The 13,110-nt window shown below is 50.5% G+C and overlaps 1 protein-coding gene across 1 annotated transcript in view; it reads right to left on the minus strand.

Moving 5' to 3' along the window:
- Positions 1-13,110, minus strand: part of CDH23 (cadherin related 23) — a 202,604-nt gene that overhangs the window by 73,306 nt on the left and 116,188 nt on the right. The window contains exons 11-12 of the mRNA XM_086467128.1: positions 8,447-8,596; positions 7,507-7,665 (exon numbers count right to left, since the gene is read on the minus strand). Of these exons, the coding sequence (XP_086323254.1) occupies positions 7,507-7,665; positions 8,447-8,596 (309 nt within the window). The remainder of the gene's footprint in view (positions 1-7,506; positions 7,666-8,446; positions 8,597-13,110) is intronic.

Here is a 13,110-nt window from a genome sequence, read left to right on the forward strand (position 1 = left end):
GAGCAGGACACAAACAAGCAGGCTGCACAGGGACCTTCAACCCCCTGAGCAAAATTTAGAGGATCAGCCAACTGGAAAAGGATGAAGCCCTGTGCTATCTTCATCACAGCATGGGGGAGCCATCCTACCGACCACCAATGCCCCGTGAGATGATGGGCTGCGCCAATCTCTAGTCCTAAGGCTGGGAGAGCACCCCAGGCACCACGGATGGGTCAGGGGATGGTTTATCTCCCACCTGATTCCCTGCAGAATCTGAGAACATGCTTATCCCTGGAAACCTTTACATCCATCTACTGATTTGTGAGGTATTTCCCCACCTCACTCCCCACTCCAGCTGCCAATGTTCCTTACTCCATGCAACCTCCCAAAAATCAGAAGCGATGTAGGCTTTCCCTCAAGGCTGGTCCACACAGTCACCATCACCACATGAGAAAGAAACACAACTCAGGGTGAGCCCCTTGGCACAGCACCTCACCCACCAAAAATCTCAAAGCTACAGCCAGCTCCTCTGCTCAGCCTTTACAACTATTGCCTTTTATCTCGTTCACTTTTTCTCCAAGAAAAAAAAAAGAGAAGGAAAAGCCTTGGAGATCATCAAGAAACAAAACACAGCGGCAAGGATGCAGGTGTTAGGGGATGGTGGGAGATGGAGGGACGCAGGGTGGGGTGAGACCTGGAGGCTGCACAGGCAACCAGAGGAAACCCCCCAGGTTTGCAAGCAAAGCTCCATCCCACCCCTGTTGGCCATATGCACTTGAAGTCAGACAAACCCAGAGGATGCAACCCTCCTGGGCACCCCAAAGCCACTCTGGGACCACTGCAAAGCTCCAGGCCAGCATATGGGAGCCCATGGACTACGGCATCCCCGAGCCCCCACCAAACTCACACCAGCAGCAGGCTGATGGCTGGTAAAGTGATTTGCATTTTAAATAGGTGCTTATTGATGTCTGCAACTCTCCTTCCCAGGGTGGGAAAACTACATTATTACTTTCTTGTTGACTGGCGTTTACAGCTGGCTGGAAAGAAGGGGAAAGAAAATCAGGCCAGGATCGATTTTCCCATCCCTGATGTGAGGCCAAAGAGAGACAGAAAAAGCAGAAGGAAACTGACAGCTGGGTGGTAAAGGAGAGGAACTTTGCCAACCAAATTAAAGGTTGCCTTAATGAGGAGAGTAATGGAAGGTTAATTAGTGCATTTACTTCATTAGGCTCTTACTAACAAGGCTTCTCCCGAGGAAGTGCAGCGGCAGGGAGGGGTAACATGAGAATCTAGGTGAATGGACATGTTGGGGACGACAATCAGGGAAGGGACAACTCACAGAGGGTAGCAGAAAGTGACTATTCAGAAATGTGAACCAGAATATATAAGTATATAGATAAAATAATATGTGTACACAGACACACACTCACATATATATATCTCTAAAAGAATATACAGACTTAAAAAGATGGAGCCCCCCTCCCTGCTAAAATAATCTGAAAATTATAGTCTGAAACTCAGAAAAAAAAGGGAAAGTGACATTTTTTAAAGCACAAGACTGTCTTACAGATTCAGGTTATCAAGCCCTGAGGGAACACGATGCTTATTTTAGTTGCCTTGCTGCATGCCACAAGCTATGGAATATCATTCCCACGCTGAAACTGATGCCTGATAGTTGAATCGGACACTGTAGTTTATAGTTTGAGGTCTGTGGACTGCTGGAGATGCTTAGACTATTCCTGAGGGTCTGCAAAAGATAACTCTGGAAAGCACACCAGCAGGCTTGCCCAAAAATGTTGTGTGTGTGTGTGTAACATTTCAAAGCTCTGAAAAGTCTCAGCATCCCCTTCAAACTTCTTGAGAGTGGTGATTATGGGGAGAAACCCAGCACCATGCCAGACCAGAGGTATTTCTGGGTAAGAAGGACACCAAGGCAAGGCAAAGAGCATAACCTCACAAGCATAAGGTTCTAAGGAGAAGGCAGTCACCAACTCAGCAAGGATTTGGGACGAATTGCTACACAACCATCCCAGGGAGGTGTTGACATTATTTGCAAAGCATGGGTTATCTGATCCATGTTAGAGAGAGGAGCCTGAATGGGCAGCTGGTTTGTCTGACCTGGCCTGAGTAAGGAAGACCCAGCATGAGAGCATCGGGGACTGCAGGGGTTAATGGCTCTGCTGGGAGATGCTTGTGCAGGAGTTGAAGGTGGGCAGCCAGGCAATGCACTCCCTGCCATCCCCTCCGTGTCTCCCCCTCTTCATCCCCAGCTCGCCCCTGCTTGCCAGCTGGCTGATGAAGCCCGCAGCAACCGATCCCAGCCGGCACAGCCAAGCCAGACTGGGACAAATAAAGCGGAGAGGAGGGATCACGGAGCTAGGATTACTTTCCACACTTCCCTGGAGAAGCATTTTTCTCCAGACCCTTCAAGGCAAATCAAATGCATTGTTGTGTTAAAAACAAGTCACTCTTGGTTTGTTTGGGCTTTAATTATTTTGGTTATCGGAGCTTTTCAGGATGACTTTGCTGTGAAGATCTGTAGTGTACGAGGAGCTTAAGGAGACCTCCCATCCCTTAATTCTTACTTCCTGCTGGGTCGTCTTAGGCCCCTTCCCCATTCCTCCAGGTCTAGCAAATACATGAGCAATAGAAAGTGAGACATGTACCTATGCCACCGTGCAGGTCCCTGGCTTTTGGAAAGCTGGTACCACCCTGATCCCAGCTCATGGCAGCTGCTGTCAAAGCAGCAGCGCCCAAAGGCAGGTTTGGAGGGGCACTGTGCTCTCTGCTCCACCCACCACGGCACTCAGACCCTGCAGGCTTGCAAGGCAGCAGGACCTAGGCAAGCCACATGCTCAGTGCGACAGGCGTGAACACACACTTGCACCTTCCCTGCTCTTCCCAGCCAAGCATCCTCCACTGCACATGAGGGCCATGGCTGGTGCCAGAGCCCCAGCACATCACCAAAAGGACAGGAGGGGTTGCTGGACTGAACCCCCCTGCTCCTCTCCCTGTTGGGGGGAGCTCACTGGAAGCTGGGCTGGGTCTTGGTGACCCCAGAAGTAAGGCCATGTTTTCATATCTTCTTCCACCCAAAAAATTCTCCCAGCTGAAAGCTCCATCTAGTGCCAATGCCTCTCCCCAGGTCACAGAAGAGGTCCTCATGGGAGTCCCACCACAGCTAATGGGATGCGAGTCCAGGAGACCACTTTCAAACCCTCCACAAGCAAAGGAGAGGCAGGAGCAGAGACCTGAGCAACTTGGTCTGATGCCTGACCAGCATTAGTCCTCTTCACAGCCATTGGACATGGGACCTCGAGACTTTTCTTTCTCCTCCTGTCTCAGCTGATGTGCTACATGAGGGCTTGTGAAGCAGCAATACTACTCCCTGCTACCAGCAATGAGGCAGCTTGGAGCTGGACAGAGTAGCAGCAGTATGGGAGCACATACCTGAGGGCTTCTGCTGACTCTAGACTCAAACAGGACTAATGAACTGGCCTCACCAGGTCTTCCCTGGTCCTAGACCTCACGCCCTGCCCAGTGCTCCATCCCAAAGCAGAGGGCTTTCCACCTCACTCCCTGGTCACACACAATTGCTCTTCGCCTGTAGAGGGGATGTGCCCTGAGAACGTCACCATTGGTGCCAGACATCGCTTCCTGCAAGGCTTGTACTGATACTGTCAGATAGTGGCATGGATGTCAGACAACGCCCTTTTATCTGTCCCCCCCCTTCACCTGCCTATTGATTTGTCCCTCTCTGCAATGGATTTATCCTCCATCTGGTCTGAGATCTGCAGATGCATTTCATCTCTAGCAATTCACCCTCTCCTTCAGGTACTGGGCTTCTTAGCTGGGAGAGACAGGGCTGGAGATACCCTTCTCTCTCATGCTCCTCTCAGCCCAGGAGAAAAGCAGTTGTTGGGACCTGCTTTGGAAGATGTTTGCTAAACTCATCACAGGCACTGATCATGGCTAGAACTGAACATGGCCATTCATCCACCCTAGCACCAACCTTCCCCAGGGCTTCCTATCACACACAGCCCCAAGCCCTCTGCCCCGTGCCACAGCCAGCACCCTTGCTCACCACACCTCTCCAGGGCACAGCCTTCCAGCCCACTCCCAGCTATTAGGAAAGCCAGCACCCATCAAAAGCCACCAACTGCCTGGGTAGCACTTGGCTGTGGTTGTCAGAGCCCCAGTTAATTTAGGGTGCAGTATATGTTCTGGCTGCCTCTCATTCCTGGGAGGCATGAAGTTATACTGGCTGCCTGCTTGCTCAAGAAGTGTGAAATTCTTTCTCTGACCTTTTCTGTTATGTTATTAAAAGGCTTCATGGCCAGTTGTTTCAGAAAAAAAAAAAAAATCAATATCTGCTGGTAGCTGGGGCAGAACTTGCCCATATCTTCAGGCTGAGCTCTGGTCACGTCCCTGCTTCACCCCAGCCTTGCAGAAGGAGCGTGCCACTGTGTAGGATCTCTGAGCCTCTACAGCTTTCCCCTGCACAGCAGGGCTTGGGGCAGGGGAAAAGAGAAGTTTGCATGGGGAGAGGCTACTTAAAACTGCAGAGCCCCAGACAGCCTGCTCACCCCTCCACTTGGCCGTTGGGTTGCAATGCACATATAACTCCAAACTGTAATGATTTATGTTACAGGGCAATCTGGAAGCTTTGACTAGAGTAAGGACCCCTTCATGCTGGTCTCTGCAAAAACAGACACACAAGCAACCTCTGGCCTAAGGGGCTTATCACATGGGTAAAGGAGCACGGAGGCAAGAGAGAAGGCTACCCTTGGGCATATTGTAGTCTTCCTGCACAGGGCAGGAGCCATTCCCGTGAAGCCTGGACTCTCTAGATGTTTTTGTACAAGCAAATGAGTACCTGAATCTATATGATAAATGCCTTTCATGGACAGAATTAAACAGACAGGTGGATAGATGAATGATCAGACAGAGGGAATGCAAAAGAGAACAAAGAGCAGACAAACAAAATCCTAGAGGGTGGACAAGGCTGCGCTGTGCCAGGGAAGTAATCGAGATTGCCGAGGAAGCCATAGGGGCGTGTATCTGAGCCCAAGCATCTCTGGACAAAGGGAAAGAGGCAGAGAGTGGAAAGCAGGTAGTGGCTCTGGATTGCTGCTGGCTGCCAGCACTTTGGGTTGTTTTACAGTTGATTTATATGTGTAACAGGCAATGTTTCTCTGCTGTCAGTGACATTAGGAGCTGAAATGCTGCAGAGACGAATGGCCATTTGTCACCGCAAATAAAGTCTGCTTACTCTTTTTTTTATTTTTGCCTTTCCATTTTTGGCTGACCAAGCAGAGGGCAGCAGGGAAAGGTGGCAGTGAGGAGTGCGTTTGCTCAGCAGGGGAGGCTCGCTGCTCTTCCCAGGTCACAAAGGAACCCCCTTCCCCTCACCTACACCCACCCGACCACACACGGCCAAAGGGGACTAGCAGGGAAGTGCTTGCTGGAAGATGGGCGAGCAGCCCAGGATCTTCTGGGCTGCCAGGAGTGACATCTCCTCCTTCCCCAGGATGTCGGGCTGGGCAGAAGATCAGCTATCTCCCATTGCCTCAGCCCCCCGTGGTTTTAGCTGCTTGCCTCCCTGCCAGGAAGGATCTGCAGGCACTGCTCTGACCTGCCAGCTGTGCTCGGCCACCACTGGCAACGGCTGGTGGGAAGCCTCCTGCCTTCCTTTGGCAACCGTTCGCCTGGCCCACACGCTCTCCTGTTCATCCCAATCTCATAAACCTCCTGATTTGCCCTTAGCACCCTGGAAACCCACTGCCCCTCAAAACACATGGCACAAACCCTCCACTTATTTGCACAAAGGGGCATTTTGCAGCACTGAACAAGGGGGGAGCCAACAAAAGTCCCCTTTCATGGGGACATCATTCAGTGGCCACCAAAGAAGTGGGCACTCCATGTGGCTGGCCAGGCTTTCTTCAAAAACCCATCCCTAACCCCTGTAGAGGAATACTCATAAAGAGCGCCCAGACAAGCAGAAAATAAAGGAAAAAAGAAAAGGAGTGATTTATTATTAAGGAAAGCAGCCTTTGTCTGTGGCACAAGGGACAGTTGGAAAGGCACAGTGCAGACGGGCAGTGCCGTGGAAGTGAGCAGAGGGCTGCATCTCAAAGGCGAGCAGCAGCAGCAGGAGGAGCTGGTACTTTATGAGGGTTGTTAAAAGTTTGGGATCAGCTGGGAGGGCAATCTGGATTTCAGTGCTAATTGCATCCATTCTGATTTATCATAGAAGATTCAACTCCTGGCATTTTGCGTTCCCTGTGAAATGCTGGCATAGCTGGAAGTTGGGGAAAGAGGAGACGCAGTAACAATCTCATTGTTTAGTGTCTGACGGTCTGACTAGCTAAACATCTGCTTGAAATATTAATAACTGTCAGATGGGAACTGCTCAGGGGCTCTATACAGTTTCACACCATCTGTTTGTAGAGTAAACACACTTACGCACAGGCGCATACACCCAACCCTTTTGTCAGGGCTTTTATTCTATGGATCGGCATGCCAGTGCGGTTGGGTGACCAGGGGCTGTGTCCCAGGAGAGTAGGGGCATGGGGGAGGGCGGGAGGGCACCAAATTCATCTACGACTAACGATAGTAGTAGTAACGCACCCAAAACCTAGCAGGGGTTTTGATGCTCCCCCCCTTTGGTATTTCCCATCCCAGAGGATCTTTGCTTCCTATTTTAACTGGTTTTCAGCGCAGGGTTTTGTTCTGCTTCTGGCTGTGCCCCACACTGGCACTGACATCAGCTGACATTGCCTTTGTGCCCCAGGAAACATATGTTCTCACCAGGGAATTTGGGTGCTCCCACCAACCCACCCAGGAAGGACGAGTCCTATGGGAACACCCCACTATTGTCATGACCTCTGCCTGCTGCACCACTGTTCTGCTACCAGCTATTTAATACCACGCTCTGCTAAATACAGTCATTTCCCTCTTTTTCCATCCTTCACCCTTTTATTGGCTCAATTGACCCTGATTTCATTGAGGAAGATGATGCTTCCAAACAGGGCCATGAGAAAACCCACACTGAAATTTGGGTGTTTACTCTCACCAATGAAGCAACCAAGTTCGTTAGGTACCAGAGCATCTTTTCCCATTAGTGAGGTGAGAGAAAGGCAGTGACTATGTGATGGGATACAAGCCATGTAAACAACTGAAATACTCAGTGGATCTCATGCAGCCAGGAGGAGGGAGAGACAAGATCACGACCATTTGGATCAGTATCTGCAGGAGAAGCCGCTGTTTACAGATGAGATTTTTCAGTACAGGACTATACTTGAGCTCCCAGTGTAGTGGGAACCACACATGTCTCCCCAGAGATCATGAAAGGTCAAGGCATCTACTCCAAAAGTCCACGGGAGCGAGACATTCCACCCCACCCCACCACCAGCATCTCCTACCACTTCCTTACCAGGCTCCCCAGCCCATCCCTTGGCAACAGGCACCGCTGAGCCACATGCGTGCCAAGAACTTGGCAAAGAAAGCCAGAATGCTCCTACTCACATGGACCTGGAGGACAGTGGTGCCCAAGGTGGTGTTCTCAAAGAGGCTGACGTTGTACAGGGCCTTGCTGAAAATGGGGCGGTTGTCGTTCTCATTGATGAGGTTAATCTTCACACGTGCAAAGCCAACGTGGTCCGGGATGCTCTCATTTGCAAAGAGCTGGGCAGAGATGGGGAGCAAAGGGGAGGGTTTGAGACACTGTTTGCGAAGCTTGGGAGAGTTATTTTTTCTTCTTTAACTGAGAAAACAATGTTCTCCTGAGCTCCCTCACCAGATGAGCCAGCTTAGTGCTAACCACTAAAACATGGATGCTCAAATAAAAGAAAAGAGCCCCTTCCCTCTCCCCCAGGCTCTAGCTGGCCCTTGGGTAAGCCAAACACCCTGACCACCTGCCCCAAACAGCCCCAGCCTCTGCATGGCCAACTGGGGAACCTTGACTTGACACCCCACCACAGCCTGAAGTGACGGTAGGAAGGCTTTTGCTCATCTTTCTTCACCAATGCATGAAAGCCCCTCTGCCAGGACTAACACTGCTGGTATGGTATAAGCCTGCTTTGCCTTCCTCAAGAATTTACAGCTCAGTCGGAGAGGGGGTAGAAACTGGAGCAGGAGGCTGGGGAGAGATTTGGTGCCTGACAGGTGCACCTAAACCAAAGTTTTATGCTCTATAAAGCTTTTACAGCCCTGTGACATAGCAAGCAGGAACACACTCTGCTTAGGCTCTTGCAGCTGAGCCTTTGGATGTTGGAAAGAGAGAGAAGGCGCAGAGCAAATTTCTTCCCCACCTCTTCCTTTTCCTTTATTATTACTTCAATTTTTTTGACATTTTGTAACGCTATGGACTTTCATAGTGTGGATTAGAGACAGGAAGAGAGAAGCCTCGTTAATGGTCACTCTTAAAAATATGGACGTCACATAGAGCAGAGACGTGCAGCCTTACCGAAAATTTATAGCGAGGAATCGTCTCAAAGTCCAGTGGCACTGCCACGCGGATGCGGATATCTGCCTTCCCCTGGATGGAGGTCGGTGAGATGATGAAGTGGTTGGAGTTGTTGCCCACCAGGTAAACCTCGAAAATGCTGTTGGGTCCCTGGGAATGGAGAGAGGAAGGTTGACAGTGACAAAGGAGGAAGGACCCGGCAAAGCCGTGGGGTAAGGCTGCGGGCACCCAGGGCCAGCCTGGGGGCAAGCACGGGACAGAAGCACCGACCTGACGGCAAAGCTTGCGCATCAGGTGCAAACCTGCCAATGCCAGCAGCTTAGGCACAGCCCTTCGCCTTCAGACATGTAAAAATGCAATTACCAGAGACACAGGGGGAGTGTTTCTCTGCTTGGGTTTGGTTAACTGAGTCATAGGGTTCAGCACTGACCTTAAGTGCTCTTTGTTGCATTTTATTATGCTTACTGGGTGTACAATGCGTGTGATTTCTACAAATCTTCTTTTCATGTGCACCCATTTTATACAAAATCCATGTGCGCATGAAAGGAATGTATCCCTGGGATGAACCTATACAGCACACAGCCAGAGGGAAAATCCTTTTTACTATTTCAAGATCCACACACTGCACACAGTATCACACACTGGGATTCCATTGCCTTGTGCTGGAAGGCACAGCACGTGTGCCTCTCCCAAGCAGAGGGCTCTTTCCAGTCAGACAGCTCAGACCGGGAACTGGAAAATTCCTCCTCTCTCAAGACCTGGCCGCCAAACCAGCAGGACCACTGACATACCGAAAGCAGCACTTTAGGATCCCCACTCTTGGCACGGCACCCCTTCCCAAAGCACAGCCCAGCAGAGCACATGAAAAGCAAGTTCAGAAGCAACCAGAGCCGAATTTCCAATTTTCCCCAAATGACCTCCCTCCTATCAGAAAAAGGGACCAATTAAAGGCACGAAGGGGCACTAATAGCAAAAGCTGGCTAAGCGTGTCCACCGTGAGCCAGCGACACGAACAGCATCCCTACTTGCCCTCCTCCCCACACCCCCCGCAGCCATCAGAGCAGGGGGCAAGCTGTGCATCTCCTGCTTAGCCACACAGCAAGAGCAAGCCCTGAAGGCACCCAAGGAGCCACACAAGGAAGCCCCAAGGGCATCCACCGCCCCAGGAGCCCAGCAATGCTCCGCTGGTGGACAACACGAAGTGGAGCAAGCACCCATACAGAGGGAACAAAAAGGACCTGTCTTGGGGCAGACTTAGCTCCGTCCAAAAGCTGTTTTGCTGGAAAACTGGGAAGGGCCAACCCTGGCATGAGTAAAGGATGGTCCCTAACACTGGTACAGAGCCTGGAAAGGAAGGAGCAGAGGATACGGAGAACAGCAGGAGGAAGCATCACTCCCCAAGCCATTATTTCATACTCTATCCTTAGGATGCCAATTTGTAACAATCATTTTCCACCAGTGACAGAAAGCCATTTCACTGCGAAATTTCTGCCCAGATCTGCTGCCGAGGCCGCTGTGTCTCTCCCAGGGTCCAGTGCCCTCTCTGCAAAAGCACCTTTCATGGCGGCAAGATGCAAGGGATTTTCTTGGAAGCTAGAGAGGAGTGAGTTTGTTGGAGGCATCAGATAAAAGTTGAAACATCAAAGTATTTGCGGGAAGAGAGCTGGGTGGATTAATTCCCCTCCAGCTGGAGAAGGAGATCAGCCTCCAGATACCCACCATCCCTAATTAGCAGCCCTTCAAGTGCCTCCGTCTCCCTGTGTGAGGTCTGGAGAAGGGGAATACATCTGCCTCCCGGGAGGGCTGCGGTGAGTTGCCATTTATATATTTATTCAGCTATTTATTTTTTTTGTTTCTGCCACCATGCTGCTTTCCTTGCTCCTGGTTCCTGGAGCCTTCGAGCCCCCTGCGGATGGCTGAAAGCAAATCTGAATATTCAAATTGTTATCAGCTGCCCAGCAGAAGGGGCTGGCTCAGCCTGGCTCACAGCTAGTACCCCCACTCCAGAGGAAGCCATGGGGAGCTGCTTATGTTTTCCTCACCCCTTCCTACCTGCTCCTGGCACCCCCAGCAAACAACAGATCTGAAATGTGTTTGTGAAGAAGAAAAACAAGTGCTGGCTCACCAGGCTCACAATGGTCCTGGTGTGCAGTGGTGGGCTCACAGCTGAGCATCATCTCTCTGTAGTGCCGAGGATGAGCACAGGATGCATGGGTGTGGAATCAGTGCATGACCTGCTTTACCTGCTCATTTCCCCTCTCCAGCCCCTTGTATACCAGCTCCTGTACTGCTCAAGTTTTTTCCCTATCACTGAAAACAAATTGTCTCCTTTGCCTTCCTTTAGAAGCATAAATTAACGAGCAGCCTGCCGAAGCTTAGCAACCTTACAATAATAAACCCGTCTGCATGCACCCTCCATCCGAAACAAATTGAGCCATAAAGAAATGGGCTTCGGAGGGAAGTTTGCTATTGCACAAAGCCAGGACACGGCTGCACATTTCCCAGCTCCTCTCATCCCATGCCAGTGTGCAGGGCCAGTGCTCACTGTGGCTTGAGGCTGCTGCCCGCTGCCTCCTTCCCAGCAATCAAACCTCCTCCCAGTCATAGCCAGTGCCGCAACTGATGGAAATTTCATGTCAATTCAGCTAAAAGACAATTGTAGCTGCAGTTGGGCATAATTATTGCTTTGTTCTTTCTGTGTGTATTCCTCGGAGCGTGTAATAGGAGCCGCATCATGTCCCTGCTGCCACAATGCCAGCATCAACCTCATGCCGACACCTGACTTCCAAAAAAGCAACCACTGACTGATCTACCGCAAATGCTTCAGATATGAACAATTCGTGACGAGCCTGTTTGCCAGTCCCACATGCCCAATAGCCTTCTTATTGGGAGCAGAGGGGAGACCATTCCTGGGCACAGCAAAGACCAGCAAACAAGGGTTTAAGCTCAGGTGTGAGGCTGTGAGATGCCAAGACGTGGGCACGTGTGCCCCTCCAGAGGTCCCAGGCACCATGTGTGACCTGCTCATGCACCTGCTATGAATCATGGCCAAAAGTTTGCTCTCCCAACCCGCAAGATGTGCTCTTGGGCCATGGTTCACCACAAACCAGTGAACCCCTTCTCACAGCAGGAGGCCAGGAGCAGCCACATCAGCTGTTCCAGCTTTGACTGAGGATGGGTCATGATCTTTATCCCTGCTTTTTCACTCAACATTACCCATTGGCTTCATCTATCACTCCTACTCCCACCACCCAGCCCCTTCCTCATGGGAGTGCACGTGGAAAAGCTTCAGAAAATATTCAACCTTCCACTAGTCAAAGCAAGTACTTTGCATCACTTACCAATGGCTACACAAAAACTCAAAGTAAAACCAAAACAATAACCCAAACCCCTAGACAAGCAAACAACCCTTCCTCAGCCATACCACTCCCTGAAATCACCAAGGTGCACAGATAGGTTGGTGACCTGCAGTCATTTTCAGCACAAAGTGAGCTAGATTTGGCAAAAGCAGCCCAGGATTCTCAGTTTTCTTCTTTTCATGCTGACTTGGTACAGGGCTGCCTTTGCTTCCCTCTACCCTAGCTCAGCTGCAGCTTGCTTTTCCAAAATGGAGAGCTTTGCCTTTCTGAAGCACAAAAATCCAGCATAACTCCAGCTTTCCTCCCAGCTACTTTCTAGGCATGGACTATTACCTACAAAAATCTGAGAAGTATTTAATAGCCCTCCCTCATTCTAGCAAGTCTGCAAAGAAAGGAAAGTGTTAAGAATTCAGGAGTGGTGGAGGAGGAAGGGGAAAAAAAGAGTTTATAAAAAAAGGCAATTAGTGTCTCTTTGTACAGCTTGGATACTTTATGCCTGATTCTAGCTAGTCAGAGACAAACAATGCTTAATCCTTCCTTTGAAAACACAAGGCATAAAGAAGGTTATTCTCTCCACCCACTTCAAGGCATTTAACTCAAGTGCTCTGAATAGCCTTTCCAGAGTTGCCTGCCTCTCTCCCGCTGCCCAGCCAGCCAGGTTGGACTCCCAGCACCCATCACTCACCCAGCACCCATTGCACACCCAGCACAATAACACCAGTAACCCTTTTGAGGGCATGGGTGCTTGTCCCCTGTATCCCTAAGGATCTCATTGGGATTGTGGGTGACGCAGGATGCTTGGAGCAAAATGCTCCCCAGTATTTCTGATCCTCCTCCCCACGCTGGCAGCCCTTTCCTCCCATCTTTTTGTCTGTCCTAAGTGTCAGTCCTTGCCCGTTCCCCCCGCCCCCCGCCCCCCCCCCCCCCCCCCCCTCGCAGGAGTTTTCTCCTTCCCCACTCTCCCCAGGTTATCTGCTGAATTCCACACACGCCTGCACAGAGGGGATCAATCCAAGGCTGCCTCGCCTTCAGCTTATCTCTGCTCCAAATGATTGATTTTCCCTCTTTAAGGGTAATTTGCTGGTGAATTCCATGTATTGCAAAAACCCCTGTGAAATCTAATTCAGCCCGACTGGCAGCTGGCACTTTTGGGAGAGAATACTCAAGCACTGTCAATTCCCCTTACAGTTTCTTGCCGTGTAGATCATATTTATAGTGCACGTGTCTGTCATATGCATATATATGCTACGAATGATTCATATATTGCACCTGCACACGCACGGGCACATATGAAATCCCTATGTG

Source organism: Leptosomus discolor, chromosome 6, assembly GCF_034619465.1.
Source record: "Leptosomus discolor isolate bLepDis1 chromosome 6, bLepDis1.hap2, whole genome shotgun sequence".
Lineage (NCBI taxonomy): Eukaryota > Metazoa > Chordata > Aves > Leptosomiformes > Leptosomidae > Leptosomus > Leptosomus discolor.